Source organism: Myripristis murdjan, chromosome 7, assembly GCF_902150065.1.
Source record: "Myripristis murdjan chromosome 7, fMyrMur1.1, whole genome shotgun sequence".
NCBI lineage: Eukaryota > Metazoa > Chordata > Actinopteri > Holocentriformes > Holocentridae > Myripristis > Myripristis murdjan.
Window position 1 is genome coordinate 18,918,789 of NC_043986.1, and position 24,102 is coordinate 18,942,890.

General features: G+C 44.1%; 1 protein-coding gene and 1 long non-coding RNA gene across 7 annotated transcripts in view; one reads left to right on the forward strand and one right to left on the reverse strand.

Moving 5' to 3' along the window:
* The first annotated feature begins 941 nt into the window (after window positions 1–941).
* tmcc1a (transmembrane and coiled-coil domain family 1a) overlaps window positions 942–24,102 on the forward strand; it is a 45,972-nt gene continuing 22,811 nt past the window's right edge. Inside the window, exons 1-4 of one of the 6 annotated variants that reach the window (XM_030055755.1) lie at window positions 942–1,017; window positions 2,122–2,202; window positions 11,481–11,531; window positions 13,310–13,602. In XM_030055755.1, coding sequence (XP_029911615.1) covers window positions 11,525–11,531; window positions 13,310–13,602 — 300 coding nt within the window. In that variant the 5' untranslated portion in view covers window positions 942–1,017; window positions 2,122–2,202; window positions 11,481–11,524. Of the gene's footprint in view, window positions 1,371–2,121; window positions 2,203–4,637; window positions 5,312–11,480; window positions 11,532–13,309; window positions 13,603–16,082; window positions 16,423–24,102 lie in introns of those variants that run through there. The other 5 variants (XM_030055754.1, XM_030055757.1, XM_030055753.1 and 2 more) reach the window with 5 other exon arrangements.
* Window positions 9,431–21,909, reverse strand: LOC115362006 (uncharacterized). The gene is made up of 4 exons (XR_003928470.1): window positions 21,839–21,909; window positions 14,891–14,896; window positions 11,892–11,897; window positions 9,431–9,441 (listed from the first exon to the last, which is right to left on the reverse strand). It is a non-coding gene; the product is annotated as an uncharacterized LOC115362006 (long non-coding RNA).

Genomic DNA, 24,102 nt, shown 5'->3' on the forward strand with positions numbered 1-24,102 from the left:
TTGGTTAGGGAAGGGCTACAAAGTTAAAATGTGTTCATTTCATTTTCTATCTGGTATATCGAATTAATATGTGCTAAAAATGACACATGTGTAATTTATATTTTAAATTCCGTTGCATGAAATGAGCCTGTTGGGTAGCAGTGCTGCAGGGTTGTGTAATCATTGGTCTGGTTTCACGTTGTGCTGAGCAACCGGCAGCAGGCGTGAACAGAAAACATCTCGGATAAGTGAGAGGCCTCACTTCTACCTTGTTTCCTCGGACCACTTTGTCAAAATTTCTTGCAAATGGGAAAACATTTGAAAAGTCAACCTCGGATAGCTAACCAGTAAGTGCAGTCTTGATTAACAGTAAGCTACTGCTTGATATAGCATGCTGCTTTGTCATAGTAACCTGTCAAATAAATGCAACCACACCTTAAAACAAAAACAAACAAACAAACAAAAATATTCTTTAGGTGTTGGGCTGAGCAAAAAATAAAAATAAAAATAGATAAATAAATAAATAATCCATGAGTATAGGGAACATGCAACAGTCACATTATGAAAGTATGCTTATAACGCTTACTTTAATAATGATAGGCCTACTGTGAACTTCGCTCTAAGACCATTGCCCTCTTTGGGGTCTTTTTAATTCTAAACCATAACTGAGGAGAGGCGAAACTAGCTATTAAACCCATAACTTCGTGGGGAAAAAGTTTATTTAGGTAATAAATTACGACAGAAGCAGGGTGTTTTCCTCCATTGAATTCCATACAGTCAGACTTTTATGTGCAGGTAGGACATGGCTGCCATCTAGCGGCTATTATTGCACTGTAGCGCTTAAACATCCAGCCCGGCCGGTTTTCACACGATTTTAGTTGTGGAGTGACTCATCTTACTCAGAGTCCCATCTTTGGTCTCAGCTTCCAGGCGACGTCGTGCGTCATTACGTCAGAGCGGGAGGGAGGGCGGACGGCAGTCAGAGGTGGGGTGGTTCGCCGACGTCTCAGTCAGCTCTAACAGTTTGTCATCACCCGTGTAAGTGGCCTTTTTTTTGCTTTTTTTGTTTTCCCTTTTCTAGTTTAGCGTTTGTGGCGTGTTTGAAGTTTGTTGGTGTGTGTTCCGTGTGCTGCACCCCGGGACGCCTGTCAGTGTCGATGTGGATGTTTCATGGTAGTAGCAGCTCTGTAAAGCGCTCAGCTGTACAATGACACATTGTAACGGGACTGGCAGCGCTGTCACCTGTGTCCGCTACACTGCTGCATGACTGACAACACAGGCTGGGCGCACAAGTCATATATTTCAATTATTTATCACAGCTTTATGTAGTTAAAACACACCCGAGAGCCCGCCAAGGAGATGAAATTACTGTCCTTCCATAGAGGTATAAAGTAAGTAAAACATGCTGCGGTGCAATAGTGAATTAAGAGTGACTTATCGTAGTTGATGGAGTTTCATTCTTATATTCCTATATTGAGCGTTTGCTGTGCTACTTGAAAAGCCGATCCTGTCTCTGGAGTGACAGTAGACAGTTTTGTGTCTTTGCATAAACAGATTGGATTTAAATAACAACCTGTCGTAGTGGTGCGTGCAAATATAAGACCATTGCTGTCATAGTTTTGTCAGTGTTGTTCCTGCACTGTAGGTAGCCTCATTTCAGTCCAAAAGCTCGGTATGGGGACAAAATAAAAGTTGTGTCACAGTGGGGAACTAATTCCACTTAATTCATGGCACATATTGTTTTGGTCAACTGAGATGCTGTCATGTTGTTAGATACTTACTGTCGGTGGCCGATGTTATCAATCAGGGCTTTGATAGTTGCCTGCCACCCACACAAGTTTTAATAAAGCCCTAGCTGGGTTTATTTTGGTCTCTTAATTCGCTAATGCAATCTGACAGGCGAAAGACATTTCATGTCCTGGAAATGGATGGACATCTGGAGCACCAGTAAACTTGATGCCTTGTGTTTTGTTGCTGATGTATAGAGGAGCAATCTTTTCTGCAGGCTGTTATTGTCGGTGTCTGGGAAACAGACACAAGGATACACACACACACACACAGAGGTAGGCGCAGGGAGTACAGTGTGCCAAGGAAGCATTTAGTGGATTACAATTTCAGTCTCTTTTTCTCTTCTTTTTCAAGACCTGCGGGCCTGATGCAGCCAGTCATCCTCCTCTCTGCAATCAAGGAAAGGCACTCCAGCTTCACAAGTATGGACTGAAGGTTTGTTTTGATCCACTTACTCTGCCCATCCACTCTGGTGACTGTTTCCCCTCTGCTGCTCTATTACCTCTTTTTATAACCTTGTGTTTTTCCTCACTGCAACATGTATAAACACACACACACACACACACACACACACACACACACACACACACACACACAAACACACACAGGGTGTTTGAGGGGGTTGGATATGATAAGCGCTGTATCCTCACTATCTGTTCAGTGTACTCCTGTAAGTGGCTGAGAGCTTGGCTGCCCCTTCAGGGCACTGCAGACGCAGCCATTCATGTCTCACTCTGACGGTCAGACCACCACGATGACGCTGCCCTCCTCCTCCTCCTCCTCCTCCTCCTCCTTTGCACCCCCCCCCCCCCCCCCCCTCTTCACTGCACTCACGTTGTCCCTGCCCGACTGGGAGCTCACAATTGAGAATCTGTATTTGTGTCTCTCCTTGCATGCATGTCTAACAAAATACAGATTGAAGATTTCTAAAGATGCAGTTGCATCATCTGCTGTATCTGTGCTAGATGTAACAGTTCAGACCAGGATCTGGTGAAGGAAGGTGTGCTTATCCCAGAGCAGTGCTGCAAGCTAACTTCTCTTCACACTGTGTGCTCGGCCAGACTGTCATAGTTGCTGATTAATTGGCCGTGTGTACACAAAACCTGTCGCTTACACAGCAGAGCTGGTGTCCTACAGAAGCAGGATTGGAGAGCTGCTATTAAGTGGATTATAAAGTCTTGAAGTTATAATTATGCTGTATGGTCACAGACTCCTGTTGTAGTGATTTTAAATGTAAGAGAGGAAAAGCATGACTGCATTTGTTATTATGTTTTAAGAATTAAGTTTTGATTTTGTGCTGCAGATGGATTGTGATTAGAACTGAACAGTTAATTGAAATATTATTTTTTCCCTCTTTCTACAGACGACAGAAAACAAGCATGTCATCATCATTTTAATATTTTTTTCAGTAAAAATTAAATTTATAATTCAAAAATAACCATTGCCACTAAAGTCGTGAATCATATCACAATTTCAATATCTGTCAAGGTAATTGCAAGATGATTTTAAGCCTGATATCTGTGATTGTTTACAGTTAATGTGGCAAAGGAGTTGGCCGGAGAGAATTGCATCAGTGTCAGTCATGGATATTGTCTGCTCGGCTCCGTTTGATTGGATTATCCTCCTTGAGTTCAGCGGAGTCTAAACAGCCTTAGCATCGCTCAGACAGCGATTTGGCTTCGTGCTCCGCAGCCAAAGGTCCAGCTGTGGATGAGGAGGAAGTGCAGCATGTCAGATAGGAAGCACTCACCCCCCTCTGTCTCTCCCAAGCACACCTTCTTCCTCTTCCAGCAGGGTTTTTGCTACATGAAAGGCCACGGGGCAGCAGAGGTGTCTCTGTCAAGCTAATTTTAGATGCCACAGACTGAGAGCATTCTTGCGCTCCTCTGGAATCAAAAAAGCATCTGTTTGCCACTGTCACAGTAAATGATGAACAAGTATAAGCTACGGTTGTACTTTCTTGATTATGGCTGTGGACAGAGCACTATTTTCTCCAGCAGGAGTCTGACTCCCACACTACAGAAAGAAGGTGAAATTCCTTTATAAAGGCTGTGGTTTCTAGTGGCAACGAGCTGCCTGCTTCCCTCTGATCCCTTCCTGTTTGAAGACAGAAGCTGAAAAGAAGTAGGGGTCAAGAAGCGTCACAACAGCTGACACTTTAATGCAGGGCTGTGGCCAATTTTCCTTCAACCCACTTATTCAAATTGTAAGCTGAAAGTGCAATTCATTTTCTAGTAATAGAAATTCTCCTCTCTTTTATTTCTTAATAGCCCTGGCATGACAGTGTACTATCTGTTGTGGCAGATTAAAGTTGTAAATTAATATGAACAAATGATAAATCAAGTGGCTGTTATATCTATTGGACCATTTCATTTGACTTAATAGCAGCAGAGTAGTTATGCTGTCAGTCGGCCAACTAGCTTATGCTCATCACAGAAGTTGGGAATTAACATTATCCTTATGAGGCTTAGTGAGTCACTCTGTGGTCTTATGCAGACATCGCGCCTTGCATAAGGAATTGTTAAAAGCACTGCATCACTTTGGCAGTAGCTCTCCATGTCTGATTTTACGTCTGTGGAGACAAATTTGGGACAAATAAAAGCTGCGAATTGAAAGCTGGTGCTGAAAAAGTGTTCCTCTAGGATTAATAGTATAGTAGAAGTATTCATCTTTAACCACGAAAAAAAGTAAAAACTTGAACAAAAGATATCCAGTTGTTTGAATGAATGTGTCCCTTTTTGTTAGTCTTTCCTCTACAGTAGTATATTTATTTCTTAACCAGAAAAAGGGACTTTAAAAAAAAAAAAAAACTGTGAAAGTTTGATTGTTTATCTTTTTGATTTGATTATCTTTTATTTTTCAGTGTTCAAGGTGAATACTTTACCCGTCAACTTCAACTTATAGCTTTTCATTTACATTTTTTTTTTCATCACAACACAACATTTGGCCCTGCTTTGGCTCCAAACACCTCCCATCTCTGTGTTCTTGTCCATGACAGACTTTTATAGGGTAGATATTGAGGTTTGGAGGTCAGAAGGAAAGGTATCCTTCAACTTTAACCCCCTTCCACGTTGATCATCTTGGCGCACAACTCGAGTGTCAAGCCCAATATTTGGCTCATGGTAAACGCTTCAGGACAGGAGCGTGGACGTGCTGATCCCCACTAAACCCCTCCTAGGCTGGAGAGGTGTCTGGTTGCCTGAACTCAAGGGCCTGACGGAGGGGTTATTTAAATAGGTGGTGACGGGGCTGATTTATATCTGATTGCTGGTACTACAGAGAAGCAGATGCCTTTTGGCCAAATATGCTGTAATATAGGATGCTTGCTTCAGTCGCATAAAAGCATGCATTGACCCCGAGACACACTCCCTTTCCCATTCCTCATCGTTGTGTGTCTTTAACACAATCTCTGGTATGAGATTTCAGCTGGTGTGTAGGTGGTTTCCAGCCTGATGACAGTTGGTGATGCCCCACCACCAGAGATGGTGGAACATGAGTAGTGTTGGACCGAGGTGGAGGCCCAGCTTCAGTAAACACCTATCAGGTTAGTTTGTCAAGGCTGGGTTACAGGGCTTGGCATGCACTACATACTCCACTAATTTCACGACTCCTCTCAGACAAAGCAAACAAACCCCCCTCTGACAATGACCGCCTTTTCTATGAGACAATTCTATCAGCAAACCGAAAGAGAATGAGATCTCCATGCCATCAGTGTCTGGTAGGTTAGACGCTGAATGGGCCAAGTGCTTGTGTTGTAGTCAACATGGAGCAGTGTTAGCTCCCATGCAGATGGTGAATTATTCATAGGGGGCTCACTGCAGCGTTGAACACAGCTGCAGAGGTGTCACTTGTACAAGGCTTTCCCAGGAAATGTACAGCAAAGTATAGTGTTTAACATCCAACCTGATGACTCACAGCGGGCCTCCTGTTAACGTTTACAATATCGTTGCCCCGTGGAGCCGATTTGTCCGCTGTCCAATCCGCTTTGCACAACCTATACCTCAGAAAAGAGTGTAGTTGATTATGCAGAGGTGGTGCTGTGATATCCATGGCTCTGCATGACCGCAGCAGATGAACACAACAGCTCCTCTGCTGAGTTTTACAAAGAAAATAAGCAAGTGTACTTGGTTACACTCCCTCTTGGACTTAAACACAGCTTCTTGCTTCACTGGCTCTATTAATACATAGGTGTTCCCAGATAGATTTGAATAGCTTCACTCCCAACGTAACACCTGCTGTCCCCCTTTTTATGCCTGTGTGTGAAGGTCTCTTTCTGTGTCTGCATGTGCTTGTGCAAATGAATGTGTGTGTTCTGGTTTGTCCTGTTCCTGGAAAGGTGAGGACTTGGCAGCAGGGTCTCCCTGTGGGCTTCATCTCGCACAATGGGGCGTTGTGCCTGCTTCTGTCAGGGAGCTACCTGCCCATTCACCTCCTCATTAAGCCACACTCAGCTGTAAGCACCCAGGTTCAACCCAACGCAGACTATTGGGTGTCTTTGATCCAGTGTGCCCTTTCTCACTCTCTTTTTAACTCTCTTCCTCCTGTTTTCTCAAGTTTTTTTTTTCTCTCTCTCTCTCTCGCTCTTTCTCGCTCTCATTTGCTTCCTCACTCGCTGGTGTTTTGTCCTTTATCATACTTTTTGCAGCTTGCTGATGACATCTTCTGCGCTGTCACAACTGACACTCAACTGTGCTACTGTCCGCTTATCCCACCCCCAGCTCGTTTACACACACATACAAACAAACACACACACACACACGCACACGCAAATACAATAACGATTGTTCCTGTTTCCTGCCTATGTTGTCAGTATGCAGCTGCAGAATGAGATATGGGGCAGTTTCCCTTCGGCCAAAAAGAACAGACACACACACACACACATGCACAGACACAAATCTATACTCATATGCACATTTCCAAACACAATCATTGGCCTTCTCCTTCCTTCTATATATTCATCTCCCTATTTGTGTGTCTTTCCATTTCGCTCACACAAACGTGCGCGCACACACACACACATCTGTGCCTGTGCTCACACACAGGCAGCGCTGCCAGAACTCTCTGGCCTAATTCCCCTCTTATTGATGTGTGTCTGTCAGTGAAAGAGGCGTAGCACAAAGAGCAGCGATGGGCCTGTGTGTGGCTCAGAGGGAACAAAGAGCAGTCTGTTTCACATCAGCGTTCAGCCTCTTCTGGAACACTGTACAGTCTTGTTTCAGCTATGGCCATATTTTGAGTCAACCTACTGTATGGTCAACAATGAACAACAACATGGCTGCCTCAGTGTCAAAGACCACAGACCAGATTGACGGTGCTTTTTGTGAGGGTCATGCTCAGTCTGAAACTTTTTTTTTTTATGTCAAGGGGAGAATTAAAATGGACAAACTGACCAATCAGGCACAGGCGACTTGCTTTGGTGATATTTTCACTGAGGTAATATTAATTATGACTGCTCGATGACTGCTCGATTATCAACAAACTTTTTTTTTTTTTTTTTTTTTTAAAGAAAAACAACTTTTTAACGGTGGATGTCCTTGAACTAAATATAACTAAATATAAACATGCCACAGCCTGGCTGAGGATGAGTTTGGGCTTTTAAGGAGGGGCAAAAGTACACTGCTGCAAAGGAAAGGTGTACGCTGGATTTAAAACACAAGACAAAACGAGAGCATCATTGCAAAACAGATGCAGCACAATAATAGATTTATCTCGGTTATCTTGTTTTCATGACAGTTGGAAGCTGAAATTGGAATTGATAAAAGTCATTTAATTGCCCATCCCTAGCTATAATGCATTAGACAGTGTTGATTTTCCTCCAGAGAGGCTGCAGTTTCAGCTGGAAAGCATTCATAATTAATCTTACATTATGCGTAATTGCAAATTGTCTGCGGTGATACTGAGATACTTGAGCTGTCACTCTCACCATTGTAACTGTGGGACTTAATCTTCTTTTAAAATAATCAATTTTATATTCCCCCGTGTTCAATATTGATAATGGATTGGATTTTCAACTCACCTTAGTGTTTATATCTCCCTTGGTATAACGTGCCTGAATGAGGCTGCTGCTGTTTCCTTTCCGGGAAGGCTTAAGGGAATATTTACAGGAGTTGTGATTGTGTATTTTATCTGTGAATCAGCTGCGCTTTACACAGCTTGATTAAATGAAGCAGGAAAATAAGGATGTTGACAAATCCAGACAACAGTTGTCAGGTGTTTATCGTGATAATCCTTCATCTCACTCAGATGAATCTGGTATCCATTACATAAATTCACACATACTTGTCAGTATCTGTGAAATGAGCCGCTATGATGAATGCCAGTGTGTGAGTCGCCTTTTGCCTGTCTGCCAGTGCCAGGCCTCTGCTGTGCTATCGCCATCTCTCTAGCTTAGCTGGCCAAACACAATGGCAGCAGGACAGGACGAGTGGTAGCTCAGCTGAATGGAATGAGCCAGAGAGCCAGGGACAAGGCCGCGATGAGCGCCCGTGTGTGCGTCTGTGTGTTCGTATGTGTGTATTTATACCAGGATACGAGATTGACAGGGTTCCAGAGAGGCCATTGTCCACGTGAGCGTAGTGCATTCACCTTTGACAGAATCGCTGTGATTCTGAGAAACATGCTGACTCACTGGGCTGGTGCCGACCCCGGCTGTTGCTGACACCTGTTGACTCTGATAATCGCCGCTCTGTTTCTGTTGCTAACGCCGCAGAGTTGGAGCTTAAATAGACCAAAGTACGACCATCCACCAGCATGTTTGCATGGTCGATCCTGCACCCTGATGGGAGGGCAGGCGTGAAAAGAGAAATTCCCTGCAGGGATCAATGAAGTATCACATTGCTAGTATTAAAATTGATGGCAGCGATCATGATGTTAATCCTTTCAAATGTTGACATGGGAGTGGAGTAAACTTGAACTTATTCCCCTTTTTTTTTCAACATGTTTTGACATTTTGCCTCTAGTTGCCTAATAGTCATCATCTCTGGATCCAGGTCAAAGAGTCACTGACAAGCTACAACCAATGCATCGGTCAGATTTTTGGAAATAAACCAATTTGCCAATTCAGAATAAGCATTAACGCAACAGGGACGTTACACAGCAGTTCCTAACATTGTTGTGTTTTGCAGAAGTCTGCATGCTCTGATGGTGACCGTGAAGGTAGATTTGACCTTGGTTTGTCCTGGTTTTGGGTGACAGCTGTACAACACTGCTGAAATGGAAAAGTTTGGGTCAGAAAAAAACACTGCAGAACAGGACAGCCGTCATTCATAAATCCATCTGGTGTTTCTGGTCTTGCGTCATCACCTCATCAGTGTGGAAAGCCAAGCCTTGCCCAATGAATTGCACAAAGATGACAATGCAGGATCACACACACACGCGCACACACACACACACACACACACACACACACACACACACACACACACACACACACACACACACACACATTCAAGCAAGCACATAACATACACACTGCTTACACACCATGTCTGACAATAGAGCTCTGCCCTCCAAAGGCTCCTGAAAGAGGATTTAGTTTGAATATAAAACAGTAGGCAATCAAGAAAACATCCAATCCAGCATTGGGATCAGCCTGCGGATGAAGGAGAGGATTTAGAGAAACGGAGGGAGGGACGGGGACAGAGGTCGGGGCAGGGCTTCAGGTTCAGCATCAGCCTCAGGACAGGATTAATGTAGTTTTACCCGTCTACTCACCAACTGCAAAAAAGAAAGAAAGAGTTCCATCATACTCACTTCATCTGACTGTAATAAGCTGAATGTGTCTATGTGTGTGGTTGTGAGTGTGTGTGTTCACATGAATGGATGCAAACATGAAAAATCACATGTTAAGTAACTGAACTGCGTGCTAATGTACAACTTGTGCTTATCAAACGATATTCAAATTACACTGTTATTTCCAGATGTCATTCTGCAGAGGTTTCCGTTAATCTTTCGTCAGTCATTTGCAACATCAGTTTAGTTTGTGTATCATGATATAACTCTACTGATAAATGGCACATAATAGTATTGATACAGTAGTTATTGCCCGGCTCTAATCAGCCACAGGATGAAGGTATGTTATTATTAGAATGACAGGTTGGTGTTTAAAGTGTGACAGCACATTGTTTTCCATAGCTGGAGGCAGCAGCCATCTAGCAGGTGACTGAAGCGAACCTGTTCACCATCTGCTCTCGCTGGCAGGCAACAGCAGCATTTAACTGATGATCACACACCGCTGGATTAACAGGCTGACTCTGAACTAAACACAGCAATGGCTGCACTGCAGAAAGAATGAAAAATCGGCCTATGGAGTGAGATTTGCCCACTTGTTCTTAATGAGGTTTCACTTGTTTCAGGAATCAGTCTGTGGCATACCTCACCCACAGAGATTAAGCAAAATGAAAGCAAAGATGTTGTGAAAAAGCAGGTTAGTTCCTGTATCTGGAGCAACATAAATTGAGGATTACAGCGTATTTGTAGTACAAAGTAGCTTTTAGCAATGTCCTTGTCCATGATCATACTATGGTGCTGGTTGTTATGACTACCATACTGGAAATAAGTGTTTAAAATAGTTTTATGTGCTGTTAGCTGGGCATAGAACTGTTTGGTTTCTGTAGTGCATTATGGATGTAAGAGACATTAAACATTATGGATTTAAAAAAGATCAAGTTGAACATCGATGGAGGTAAATGGATATTCATCGTTTCAACTCTCACCAACAGTTGCATGCATAAGTGAATTTGTCGATTGGATAAAATGGATCAAAAAGATCTGGTCTAATGGAGGTGGATAGATTCTCACCACATCAGACCGTTTGGGCAGTGTGTGGTGTGATGCGCTCAGTTGCTTCATGCTTCCTCCCCTCCAGTCCCTCTCTCTCTGACACCATTGTTAACAGAACAGTTGACCGTATTAACCGTGATATGAGTCAGGCTCATCACAGCTGCATCTGTGTGGATTACATTCTTGCACTTGTGTGCCTGTCTGGCCAACATTGTTATGTGTTATTCATCATGACCTGACAGTGCAGCTGAAAGAATACAGTTTATGTGTGAGCTCCTCCAGGGCTCTTAGTGTTCCTGGCTTGCTTGTTTTGCTGCCCTCAGTGGGAGCAGCCAGTGGCACCGCAGGGAGACTGTCGGACAGACTGACTGACTGTCTGTGTGTCTGAGCCAGTCGCTGTCCCTGCACATAACCCTCTACTGGAGAAGACAGCTTGTTTTATCAGGTGTCTGTCTTGCTGTTGTGGCCGCTGACTTCAGTTCGGTCAGGCAGTGTGTAAAGGCTGGAGGAGCCATCATGCATTTTGTGTTTGTGATACTGTAAATGTTGCTTTTGTTTTGTGTGGAAAACCTCGTCTCTAGATACTGCCACAGGGCAAGGAGGAGATGCCTTTAGAGACACCAAATGAGCTCCCGGAAGGAGCACACACACATAGGCTACTAACTGCACACACACACACACACACACACACACACACATACACACAGAATATCACAAGTGGTGTCACACAGGCTGTTCAGTATGCCCAGTGTATTCACAGCTCAAGGAGAAAGTGATTATTGAATGCAGTCAGTGAGAGATGTCTGGTTGTTTGAGTAACTGCAGGTCAATGCGTTCACTGAAGTACTGAGTCTTTACATCATTCTCTCGTTTTGTTTTTCTGACCCACATCCCTGCCTCTTCCATTCTCCCTCTATCCACCTCTCTCTCAGGTAATCCAGAGGAGGGAGTCATACTGAGGCTGAGAGTTGGGCTGATGGTAGGTGGGTTTTTTTTTCCCTCTACTCATGTGAGTCATTGTCTCACCCTCTCTCTCACCCTCTCTCTCTCTCTCTCTCTCTCTCTCTCTCTCTCTCTCTCTCTCTCACTGCATCCTTTTCTCTTTTTTTCAGCCTCTCATGCCATACTGACTCTGTTTCCCTCCAGGCTTATTTTCTTTAACCCAGCCTGCATGTATGTACCTGCCTTTGAATGTATTTATGCTATATCCTCCCGTCTGTGTCACATTAACTAGATACAACTAACCTGGATCCAGCTTTGTTTTGCTTTGTTTTGTTTTGTTTTTTAAGTTGTATTTTGTTATAAGGCTATGTTGTAAGGCTGAGTGACTCAGAGGCTGGCACAGTCATCTTAAGGGCAGCTTTTCCTGATGTCATTGTTGACCAGTGATATTCTGCCTAGATCTTTCCTTTTTAATTACCACAGCAGTGTTGCTTATTCATACTACTATGTGAATAGTAAACACAGATAAACATAATCCAGCCCACAGACTGGCAGCTCCAATCTGAGTGCTTGATGCCTGTACATTTAAACTGCCTCCTCAGAGGAAACCATTGCCGGTTTCATGAAATTCCAGAAATTCAAATTGTCACAAGCAGGGCTGTGAATATTTGTCTTAACAGTGATTCAGTTTGATTACCAATTACTAGATGGCAGTTCCATTCCATTCAATAACATTTTTTTTTCTCTTTGGACCAGTTCAATTTGAGTTAAATTTGTAAGCCACAATTCAAGCCAACAATTCTGTTGAGTACTTTTAGCCAAAAACATATACCCATTAAATATTAAATAAACACATGCAACAATGTAAAACTGTTATTATTCTGGAATGTAAAAATAGCAGTCAAACCAAATTACTTAAATATTATTTATTCCAAAAAAAAAAAAAATGTTCAAAGATGAATTTTGAATGATTCAAAAGCATTTCATATGGATTCAGGCCAAAGTCAAAATGACTGACTCTGTTTATTTCAATTGGAAGAATTATAATCGATCCTTCAATGAAGCAAAATTGTTACACTCCTACAAAAAGCAAAAGCAAAAATGAGCGATTCATGGGACTCCACCTCAGCAACAGTTCAACCTCTCATAATCCATCTCCTCTCTCTCTGTGCTTAGACCAGCATGGCTTCTTGTTCCTGAGTCAAAGATGCATGCTTCCTCTGTGGACTCATCACTGTGACCCCCACTGAGCCGATCCGACCCCGTCCCAGACAGTCCCCACATCACACCACTACTACTGTTCTGCTAGTCTTCTCTCCTCCACAGTCATTGTCCTGTCCCCGCCTTCTGCATATCTGAGCTGCTTAGAGAGAGTAGGCTATTTTATAAGCCTCCCCATTTTCCTCTATACTGCAATCCATGAGAGGTCGGCAGGGCTATATGCAAGGGGGGGGCAGCAGTCACAGGGAGCCAGTGGGGGTGGGCCCAGGTTTCGGCTCCAGGGCTAGAGGAGCAGCAAGGGGGTCACATGGCCCTGAGCTGAGGAGAGCCATGTCCCAGTCAGAGAACCCCTCCTTCAGTAAGATGAGCCAGAACGCCAGGGAGAGCATGGGGGTTCTTGGCCAGGGGCTCAAACAGCTGTTCCAGCAGCAGCGCAAACGCCTCTCCCTCTCTCGCTCCACTGTCACCTCCTCTTCCTCGTCCTCGTCTTCCTCTGTGGTGTCAGCAGGCGGCGCCTCCCACTCTGCCCCTGAGGATGCCTCAGGGCCCTGCTATCCTGACTCTGATCCCTTCTCTGCTCCTGTGGTTCCCTCTGCAGCTGGACAGGGCTCAGCCCCCGTGGGCATGATGAGGCGTGGGACCAGCCTGCAGAGTCGGCGGAGTAAGGGGTCCGGGACAGGGTCGGGGTCCGGGAGCGGAGACCGCGATCCTCTCCTGCGAGGCAGCCCCCAGGCTACCCACCGCCGCAACACCCACGATCCTCAGCAGCATGTCAGCCGCCCACGCTCCTCCTCCACCACTGACACAACACCCAGCAGCCCCGCCCCCGGGTACGCTCTTGGGGACGTGGTACTGTCATCGGGATACCAGTCAACCGAGGAAACAGACAGGGTGAGTGGCAGCAGTCATCAGTCATATTTTCACTAAAGAGGCAGATCAATGTTTCTGTTTTCCCCTTTCACTGGTGTCAGACCTCGTCTGTCAGAGAGCTGTCAGTCAAACATTCAGATTCACCTTGTTGCTGTGAGTTTACCTGCCGCTGTAAACCCAGGGACCGCTTCTTTACTGCTGTGCATCATCATTGAGGTGATTTTGTGCAATGCAGACTGCAATACTCTGATCCAATAGGAGGATGTTTTATAGGGCAAGCAGCAAGACAGAGTGTCTTTTCTAATGGAGGAATGTGAAATCAATTTCATCATGTGTGTCTGCATTTTAATGTGATATGGAAGATGCATTCCTGTCCTCAAATGCCTCATTCATAACATCAGTACTAATCTAGGCTCAGGCCAGCTGTGTACACAACATGAAAACAAATAAAGCACATACACATATGCGATGCGCCAATATGTATGCACCAGTGGTCAAAGCAAATGACAAAGGCTTACGGTAAACACTGCTATGTGTTTACAAATGTACTGTCCAAGTCCATCTACTGAGATAACCAGCCACCGCTACTTATCTAGTCGAAATAATTTGTTTCCCAGCCAGAGTGTCCTCTAAATCCATTACATTCTTTTCTCTTAAAGGATTACCGGGTTGCTTAAGGATGTGCTTCTTTGTAATTGCGCACATGGATTTAATCAAGTGGCCATTTACTATACAATATTTGGATCATTAATGGTCATTTGCATACAGTATCCTGCTGCTACTTTCATAGAAACTAAGTGAACTGGCTATCCTTACATGTGTTGTTACTGATTTGCTCAAACCTCAGAATCCACATTCTGCTCTCTTTTCCTACCCTCAGTTGTCGCTTTGGACTCCCTGGGGTGTTCCACAGTGCAGTTAGCCCTGTCTGCCACCAGAGGTCACTGTCACATCAGCTAACCTGCTGCGCACGGCACTGGGCTTGGTTCACGTTGAGGTTGTGTTTCAATTATGAGCTTGTGTTTGTGGCAGACAAGCTTGATCCTTTGCTTAATGGAATAAAACATGCCAAAGACTTGGTGTGTCAGTTTGCCACAGATAAAATGGTGGCTGTTTCGTCAATCCAGCTATTGGCATTAAATCTAGACTAGTGGGTAATGGTATCCACATGGATGACAGCCTATATGTGTGAGTTAAATTTAGTCCTGCCCCTCCTTCTTCCTGCAATCAAGCCTTCTCACTCCTGTGTGTATGAGCTCACCTGGGTTGGCGAAGCCGGGCTCACAGCCAGACATCTGTGCTCCATTACTCCTGTCTCAGTGAGAAAGACACAGTGGATGACCATCAGCCTCTCTGTGGTCGGCTGTGCGCCCTTGGCAGGCATAATAACCTGTCTCACACATCACTCACTAGCATTGTAGCCCCTGTCTCAGCAAGCACAGCAATGTCATTCAGGTCATCTGAGCGGTCGCCGTGGTTACCCCAAACCTCACGGCAAGCTGCCTAGAGCAACGCCCTGCTGCAGTTTCCATGGTAACAGCACGGCCGACCTTGGAGGTGTGTGGCATCCCGCTGTTAGTGGAGGGCATAGGTTAGACACAAGGGTGTGTGTGTGTGTGTGTGTGTGCTTGTTAATATTAGTGTTTGTGTGTGTTTCTGTCATATGATTGTGTCTGGAGTAATTTCAAGAAATATGACAAAACCACGGCTAAGCAAATATTTTTGCTTATCCTCCCTCACTTGCTACCTCTTCCCTGCCCTTCTCCTCCCTCAACTCCCCTCTCAGTTCATTTTCACCCTCCCTCTTTCATTCTTTCTTTCTTTCTTTCTATCTCTTTTTGCAGCCACTTTCCCCCTGTTTCCCCTTTGCTTTTTTCTTTTTCTTCCTCTTGCTCTCTTTCCCTCTCTCTGTCCCCCTCCCTCGGTCCCCGGAGAGAGTCGGTACAGACAGTCAGCCAGTTCGCCCCCCCTCTTCATCCTCCCCCCTCCCTCCTCCCCTCCTCCTCTCCCCACCCTTCAGCTCACTGACAGGAAGCAGGAGGCAACCTTGCTTCGTCCTAGATGTGTGAGTGCTGAGCGCCGGCTGTGTATGTGAAGTGTGCACTGAATGTATGTTGTGTGTGTGTGTGTGTTTTTTTTTTTTTTTTGTGCTCTGTGAATGTTGGTGCTGTTACAGATGCTGTGGTAGTGTTTCGGGAAGAGAAGTGGAAGGGTGTGTGTCTGTGTGTGTGAAACTGTTTCTTTGTGAATTTCTGTGAAACTGTGCCCTGCCTATATGCTGCTGCATGCATGTACAGGAAATCATTGAAACCAATGTGGTGTGAGGATCTTGTGTGAGCGAGGGTGTGTGTGTGTGTATTAGAAAGATAGAGAGAGAAAAAAACACAGAGAGAGCGAGAGAGAGAGAGAGAGAGAGAGAGAGAGACGGCACTGTGGGAATCATGCTGAATATGAGTAGAGGGCAACACAGCTGAGCTCTCTTTATCTCTGCCTGCTCTCCCTCCCTCTTTCACACCCTGTTTTTTACCTCCCTCTATCCTCTCTTTCTCCTCACTTGTGTTTGCATAGTAGATGAGGCAGCATGGACTAGATAGATAGATGAGGCAGAGGGAGATGTGTGTGCTCCTGGATGTTTGGAAAGGAGCTTGTGTGCCTTCTGTGTGTGTGTGTGTGTGTGTGTGTGTGTGTGTGTGGAGGGTGCTATGTGAGGTGGCGTGCACTTACGAGAGCCATCAGCGTATGTGGTGAGGAGTAGAGCAGGGGGTCCATCCTTACGTTGGTCTGCGTGATAGTCAAGTCAGGATGGTGCAGCGCTTCAGTCTTCGCAGACAGTACTCTAAGGTAAGTGTCAAAAAGACAAAACTCGTCCACACGTTCAGCCATCAGGTCGTCCTGTTCAAACGTTCAAACTTCTGCTGATTATGACGCCTTTTGTTATTTCCATAGTGCTTGTGTGACTCTTTTGCATATCTTTTTCCATCTCTTTCTCTCTCTTTTTTTTCTCTGTCTTCCTGCTATTTGTTACCATGTGAGATGTTTGTATTTTTGGTCACCTGATCGGGGCTCTGTCTTCCCCTGTTGATTAGGACAACAGCCTCATTGTAAAGTTACAAATTAAACTTAACACCGTTGTTGGACGCAGAAACAGTGTGCGCCTGGAGACAGTTTGGGAGAAAGCATCACTCCTGCGGTTCTTGTGCATCAACTAATCTACAAGAGATTGTCTCATTTGTTTCATAAACTTCTTATCACTTTTATTTTGTTTGATCCCTAACTGAGATGCTGCTCTTTGCACTTTATGTCAGCTCGTGTTAAACAGTAACTCAGCTGTGGCTATTATAGTGGCAGCGTGATCTGGTAGATTGGAGCTGTTGCCAAGGGATGTAATTATTGGTAAACATTATGTTTGGTTATTGCTGTTTGGGGAGCTTTTGCAATTCAGTTGCAATAACTAGCAAGCTGGTTTACTCTGCATTACAGCTGTCTGTGAATTAGATGTATCTATCCCTTGGTGGTGGTGGTAATATTAAAGAGAGTAGGGGAGCCATGTTGCAACTAAACACTAAGTCTGTTAAGAGCCTGCTGCTGTGCTGCTGGTGCTCAGCCTGTGGGAGTAATTACAATTAGCTGCTGATTAATTGATCGGCTACGCACGCCATACTCATTTTTAGCTCTGTGTAATGCTGGTGGTGGATGTTCATGTGCATGGAAACTGGAAGCATGAGCACACACACACACACACACACACACACACACACACACACACACACAGTCCCCCCTAAATCAGACTGGATGCCCCGCAGTCAGACTTAGTGGGATCGGTGCTGGTCTGGTCTCTCACTTCAGCTGCTTAGGGATTGAGAAAAAGACCAGGAGTAAAAACAGACAGAGAGTACAGAGCTACAGAGCTTGAAGATACAAAATGTTTAGGAAGTTTTGTCAGGATGAAGGACTCGTGTAGGGACAGGGGGATGTGGAGGAAAGAGGGCGCGGGCTCTGCTGGGATATGAACTGCTGGGTTGAGATGAAACAGAAGCCAGGCCTGGAGGCTGCAGTCTTCTATAGGATTCACATGTCTGTGTGTGTGTGTGTATTTGTGTGTGTGTTTCTTTGGAGCACATAACCTCCTCCAGGGCTTGTCTGGAAACATTCGCTAACCAAAAGCAGCATTTTGGGAAATATTGGAAGGGGGTGGATGGGTAGATGACCCCTTGTCTTTCCCTCAGGCCGTCTCTCCACCTGCCCACCTGCCTGCCTGCTCATCTGTTCCCTCCCTGCACTCCTCTGTCTGCTATTGTCTATCATCCTGCTACAGTTTTCATGCCAGAGTTGCATGCTGTGCTCTACAGTCTGACCGACAAATAATGAAATACCTCAGATTTAAGAGGGAAAAAAAGAGAGATGCACGTTCCAGCTGAGTAGGAATCCTGCAGCTGCAACATCTTTAGGTCGGGAGCCAACAATGTTCTCAATTTCAGTTTAGCAATGTGGTTTGACATTAAATGCCTTTTATTATTTGGCAAGCCTCACTTCTAAATGAATCTGTCCTCTTTTATATTTCAACCAGTCCTGTCCTCTACAAAAAGGTTAGGGGAAGAGAAAGTGAGAGGCACTGAACATCACCTCGTCCCCTGAGGCTTGTTCTGTCCCTGGGTTGGTTGGTCCCCGCTAGCTTAAACACCTATTAGCATCCTTCTCATCACTGTGCTCTGATTGTCTCTCACCTCTCCCAGCTACTGGCTGTCCAATCATGAAAGCATGTGGTGCCCTTTGCAGCAGGCACCACTTATTGACATGCAACTGTTTCAGTGCCGCTGAGTAATTTGCTCTTTTGAAAAGCTTTAAGAGACAAACAGCTTGTGCACTTTAATTTATGTGCAGCAGAGCTCCAGCTGCATATGCCTTCCGTCGTGTTTCATCAAACCTCCACTGTGGCAGACTGCCCTCCAGTCATGGTAAACACACGAGCTCACACTCCAACCTGTGTGTAATGAAACAACCGAGTTTCTATTGACTTTTAGCAGAGAGAGAGAGAGAGAGAGAGAGAGAGAGAGGGAGGGAGAGGGAGAGACAGTGGGGTGAGGCATGTGCTCTTAGTTCACACTGGAAGTGATGCCATCCCCATGCCCTGCCATGTTTGCCAGTCACTGACCTGTAGCAAGTTATTATTCAGATAGAAAGTGTGTGTGTGTGTGTGTGTGTGTGTGTTCCCTGTCAACCGCCATGATGACTCTCTGTGGTTGAGGGCAGTTGTTGACACTTTATTGCGTGTACTGTGTTACACTTGGAGGAGGAAGTAGGGCAGGGCGGCTAATGGGTTTGGCAGATCTGCAGCTTTTGCAGTTTGTACTGACTTTGAGAATGGGACCAAGAAATTGTTCTCAGCTGTGTTAATCCGCCTTTTTCTCACTCATCGTCAGCTTCCCGACTGCCCTGTCTCTTAGATATTTTCCCTCCCTGTGCTCACTCCCCTGCCTCCTTCTATCCCTTCATCTCAGACAAACAGAAACCCCTTCTCTCTTTCTGCCCCACAGCGCTTCACATCTCTTTACACCAACTGTAAATATTGCCTTGCCAGTGTTCCTCCTAAGGGCAGCCAGTCCACTGAGTATGTGTGATAGCGCGTGCTTGTGTGTCTGCATGGTGTATTTTTGTGTGTGTGTGTGTGTGCCTCACGGCTACTGAACTTGAACACAAAATGTCACCACTGTCAGTTAACTGATCTGAGTATCTGTTTTTGAGTTAAATAGAAAGGCAGACACTATTTGTACACACTTGGCTTTGATAGCCATGTTCTCTTAATTTTAGTTCTACAATAGCTCTTTGTTCTCTGTGTGTTTTACACGTGTAAAAGAGAGAGAGAGAGAGAGAGAGAGAGAGAGATCGTTATTGATCAGAAAAGCAAACACCAGTATCGACTGTGGATTAAACATGTTAACTTGGTTCTCCTCCTGTGGCCCTTTACCCTGTCCTGCCCTCAGCCCTGTCCAGGACATCACTTCATTACTGTCTACAGTGTGTGTGTGTGTGTGTGTGTGAGAGAGAGAGAGAGGGAGAGAGAGAGAGAGAGAGAGAGAGAGAGCAGTGTAGTGCTGGCTCTGTAATCAAATAGGACAGTCCCTCATTGAACGCTGGGCTACATCTGCTACCCTGCTTGTTATTCCCCTGCCTCAGCTCTCTCTAGCCCTTTCTTTCTTTCTCTCTCTCTTTCTCTCTCACCCTTTCACAATTTCCCTCTCCCCTGATGACTCGATCACCTTTTGACTGTTTGCCTTACTTCTTCCCTTTGGGACTCTCTCTTCTGCTCTGTCTCGCTTCTTCTTCTTCTTCTTCTTTTTTTTTTTTTTTTTTTATTGTTGTCGCTCTCTCTTCATCTTCCTCTGTGTCCAGTGCTCACACAGCGGTGATGGTTGCCCATCGCCATGGTAACAGAGGGAAGTTCAAACAGGGCTGAAGTGGCTTTGCCCGGTTGAACACTCACAAGTTCACTGTCTGATGTTACAGCCACCTCATCAGCCTGTCTGATGGAATAACAGCCTCTGAGAGCGGGAGAGAGAGAGACAGAGGGAGAGAGAGAGAGGCTGAGGGAGAGAGCGAGAGAGAGAGAAATGCCCTCTAAAATGTGACCCTTAAGCAATTTACCACATTATGTATAAATGCCACAAATATGTTGAAAAACTTTTTAATTACATCATATATTCTAATTAAGGTTACTCTTGTCTTGGAAGAAGTATAAAAATCTTGCATTGCTATCACAGTGGAGCATTTCAAATATCAGAGGTGCAGAAGAGCCGTGTTTGAATGGGGCCCTATCGCTGAGATGTCATGTTAGATAGATACACTTGTGTTTCCTGTTTTCAGTGTGGGTGTGCGCATGTGTGCATATGAGTGTGCATGTTTGCTGTGCACACACATTCAACGATCCACATTTTTATGTATATTAAGTCGCCTGAATGACAGAGTGAATTGTGATTTGTGTCATATGTTCCAGGTAATTTTTTCGAATGACACTCAGGCATGTTTGATGAAAGCAAAAGGTGTTCGATAGGTGCTGAACATGAATAGATCTATTTGTTCTGTTGTGCTGTGTAAAATTCTGCATGTAGCCTTGAATTGGTATACTCATCTTTTGTGTGCGCGCGCGTGCGTGTGTGCGTGCGTGCAATGTGCCCATATGTGTGTCTTTGTGCATGTTTGAACTCTCCACCCAACTGTTTGTGTTCCCTTTGAAGCGTAGCCCCAGCCTGTTTAATTAAGCTGTTGAATATTCATAAGTGATTATACATATAGGCCAACGCCCTTAACCAGGGCTGGTTGCTGTTGGCATTCTGCACAGTGGGAACACATTAGGCCACTCTACACACACACACACACACACACACACACACACACACACACACACACACACAAACACATTGAGGGCTTCACAGTTAAGGCATAATAAACAATTTTGTGTGTGAAACCATCAAGGCAGACATAATGGTGTGAATGGCTGGGCAGAGCTGGTCGCCTGAAAGAGAGAAGGGATGGAGGAATTGCAGAAAGATGAGTCAGGAGGTGGAGGGGTGGAGAGAAAGAAAGAAAGAAAGAAAGAGAGAGAGAGCTTTGAGGTTAAAGCCATTCTTCCCTTTCAGCCAGGTTTTTTAGGTTTCTAATCTGGGTCTGTATGAGGAAGGAGTCCGCTGCTGCAGCTCTCTGGGTGTCTCTGTGCTGCTCTATTAATAGCTAGGCTTCTGAACCAGTGCCGGTCAAGTTCACTTCTCAAGGACATCTAGATGTATTATGTATCTGTCCTCGACCAAATAAATTCCTGCTCCTCTACACGTCATCTCTCTCTGTCATCTCAGTAAGTAGTCCACCCTATTGATGAATCAGTAATGATTTTCCACATCCTCTCCCCCATACATATGAATGCAGTCATGGAAAGAGCTCGCTTTAGAATAAGTGTTTATCAAAGACCAATGGAATTAGGGCAGGGCAACTTATCAATATTATATCGATGCAGTGATATGAAACTAGACATTGTGTGGTAATATCATGATCTGACATAAGTGTTGTCTTGTCCTGGTTTTAAAGGCTGCAACACAGTAAAGAGCTGACTTTTTTTTTTTTTTTTTTTAACTTAAAAGACTATTGTAGCTGTTCTGTTATTTGCCTCTACTGGCTCGGTCATCATATTTACATTAGTAGTGACTGTTTATCAAAAATCCCTTAAGTTTAAATATCTTTTAAAAACACCAATAGTCTTCCCTACAACACTGTCACAATATCGATAACAAGCTATTTGGTCAAAGAAATCAGTGTATTTGATTTTGTCCATATCGCCCAGTCCTATGCGTTTACTCCAAAAAAAAAAAAAAAAAAAAAAAAAAACTTTGTATGTAATACTTCATATAACTTACTTTCTGAATTGAAAATCCAAAATTTTGTCACAAAAGCTGATATCACCCATGCATTAGCCTACAAGTGTGATTTTTTTGATTGATTATTTATAGAAATGTTTATAGAAATGAATGCAGTTGGAGATATGTGTTTTTGCAAATGAACTCATCGCTGATGATGATGATGCGTCTGATCTATGAAAATAACAAAATTGATTTGGTTGAGCAAGACATGATTTGGGTGTGGGGGGAGGCAAAACTTGTCTTGCTGGATTTTGTAATCCGTATGAGTTTGTGTAAGTGTTATGTGTGCATGAGGTCATGTGCATTTATGTGTACATGTCAGCACTGAGTCACCATGGATCATCCTTTGTGTATTTATTTTTGGCCCACAGCTGGTCCTTCCTCTTTGGTACGGTGGGTGTTTGTGTGTATGTGAGAGAGCGTGCATGTGAGTGTGGGCATGCACGTGTGTCTGTGCTGGTGTTGCTGTTTTCTCAGCCTTTGCAGGATTGCCACATATTTGGTCAGTCACTAAGGACGTCCTGGTCAACCTTGACCCACATGTCTGTTCCTCAGATGCTGTTCTCTCACTGAGTTCATTCTTAGCAGTCTTTGCTTCATACTGTCGCTCTGACATATCCAGTTCACATTAATGGGTGTGAAGTGGGCCTGCATGATATGAGGAAAATCTGCAATGTGCAATAACAGTGTCATTGCAATAACAATAGACTTGCAATAAATAAACGTATATTGAAGTGTGCATATAAGCCATGCAGTTCTTATTTTTTTCTGCTTTAAAATGTACATTGCAAGCTTAGGCCATGTCCACACTAAGCCAGGTAAATGTGTAAAAGCTGGTGATTTCCCCCACAAAAACAGAGCTTTTCAGAAACGGCCTCCAGTGTGTGTAAATTTGAAATCACTGGCTTGGCATGTTCACATGGATGGGAGGAAACCCGAGCTTTCTGAAAGCTCGGGTTTCCTCTAAAGATGTCTCTGACGAGTTCACTTGTAAATGTATACCTGTATTTATTCATTTACAAAAAAAAAAAAAAAAAAAAAAAAAAAAACGTTGTGTGAAGAACCAAAGTATATAGTTACTATCAGCCAACTTCTTGTTTGATAGGGATTTCTACTTTTCTTGAGTATTTACCTCTCTATTTACTTTTTTATATTTTGAAAATAATGTTGGCATAGCTTACACTTGGGGCTAAAACAAGAAAATAGCCCTATATTTGTTTTTTTGTTGTGGCATTATGTATAAGTCACTTACTCTATGGATAACTGACCATCAGGACCAGCAAGTCAGGGATGTTTTTTTTTCCCAATTGATTTCTGGAAAATGGGGAAAAAGCTTCCACTTCTCCAGGAGAGATCAGCACTGCAAAATCTTCCTTGGAAGTTAGACATTATCTTTGTCAATGTGTAAGTGTCTGCATTGATGGCAATATAAAATCCCATTCATTGCAACAAAAGCACTCCATTTTATTCAGTATCAGCCTACATGACCTGTAATTGCACCAGAAATCCCCTTCACTTCTTGCTCTCACTTCAACATTGGTTTTCCCAATTTATTTACCCAGTTCTGCCTCTCTTCTCACCCGTTCAGCATCCAGTAACACAACTTCCTCATCAGTGTTTTCAGGCTCATACAAATAATGGTGCTGCCCTTGATCTGTGTCTGTAATGAAAAATTCATCCTTGTCATTAGCTTCAAAATCACACATGATAAAAAGCATTATGCGCCAACAGTGCAAGTTAAGCATGAGACTGAGTAAGCTGGACTTTGTTGCTGGAGATATTGGAGCAAGAAGAAGAGCAGAGCCCTCTGCACACATGCACACAAAGCCATGATGTTTCCAAACCAGGCTGTTGTTTTTATGTCTTCATTTTTGATTGTCACACATAAAATGTATTGTTTAAATAACTATTAAATTATAACGTTTTGGTGACAAGAGATCATGTTCCTTGCAGATTTGACAGGGTCTAGGCTAGCTGTCCCCACCCGCTGCCATTCATTGTGTTAGCAAGGTTAGCATGTAGCCTGTAGCTTTCTCCATACTGGACGCACAGCGATGAGTTTGATATCAATTTCCTGGTCTGTCTGTGGACATGATATAATGATATGACATAAGTG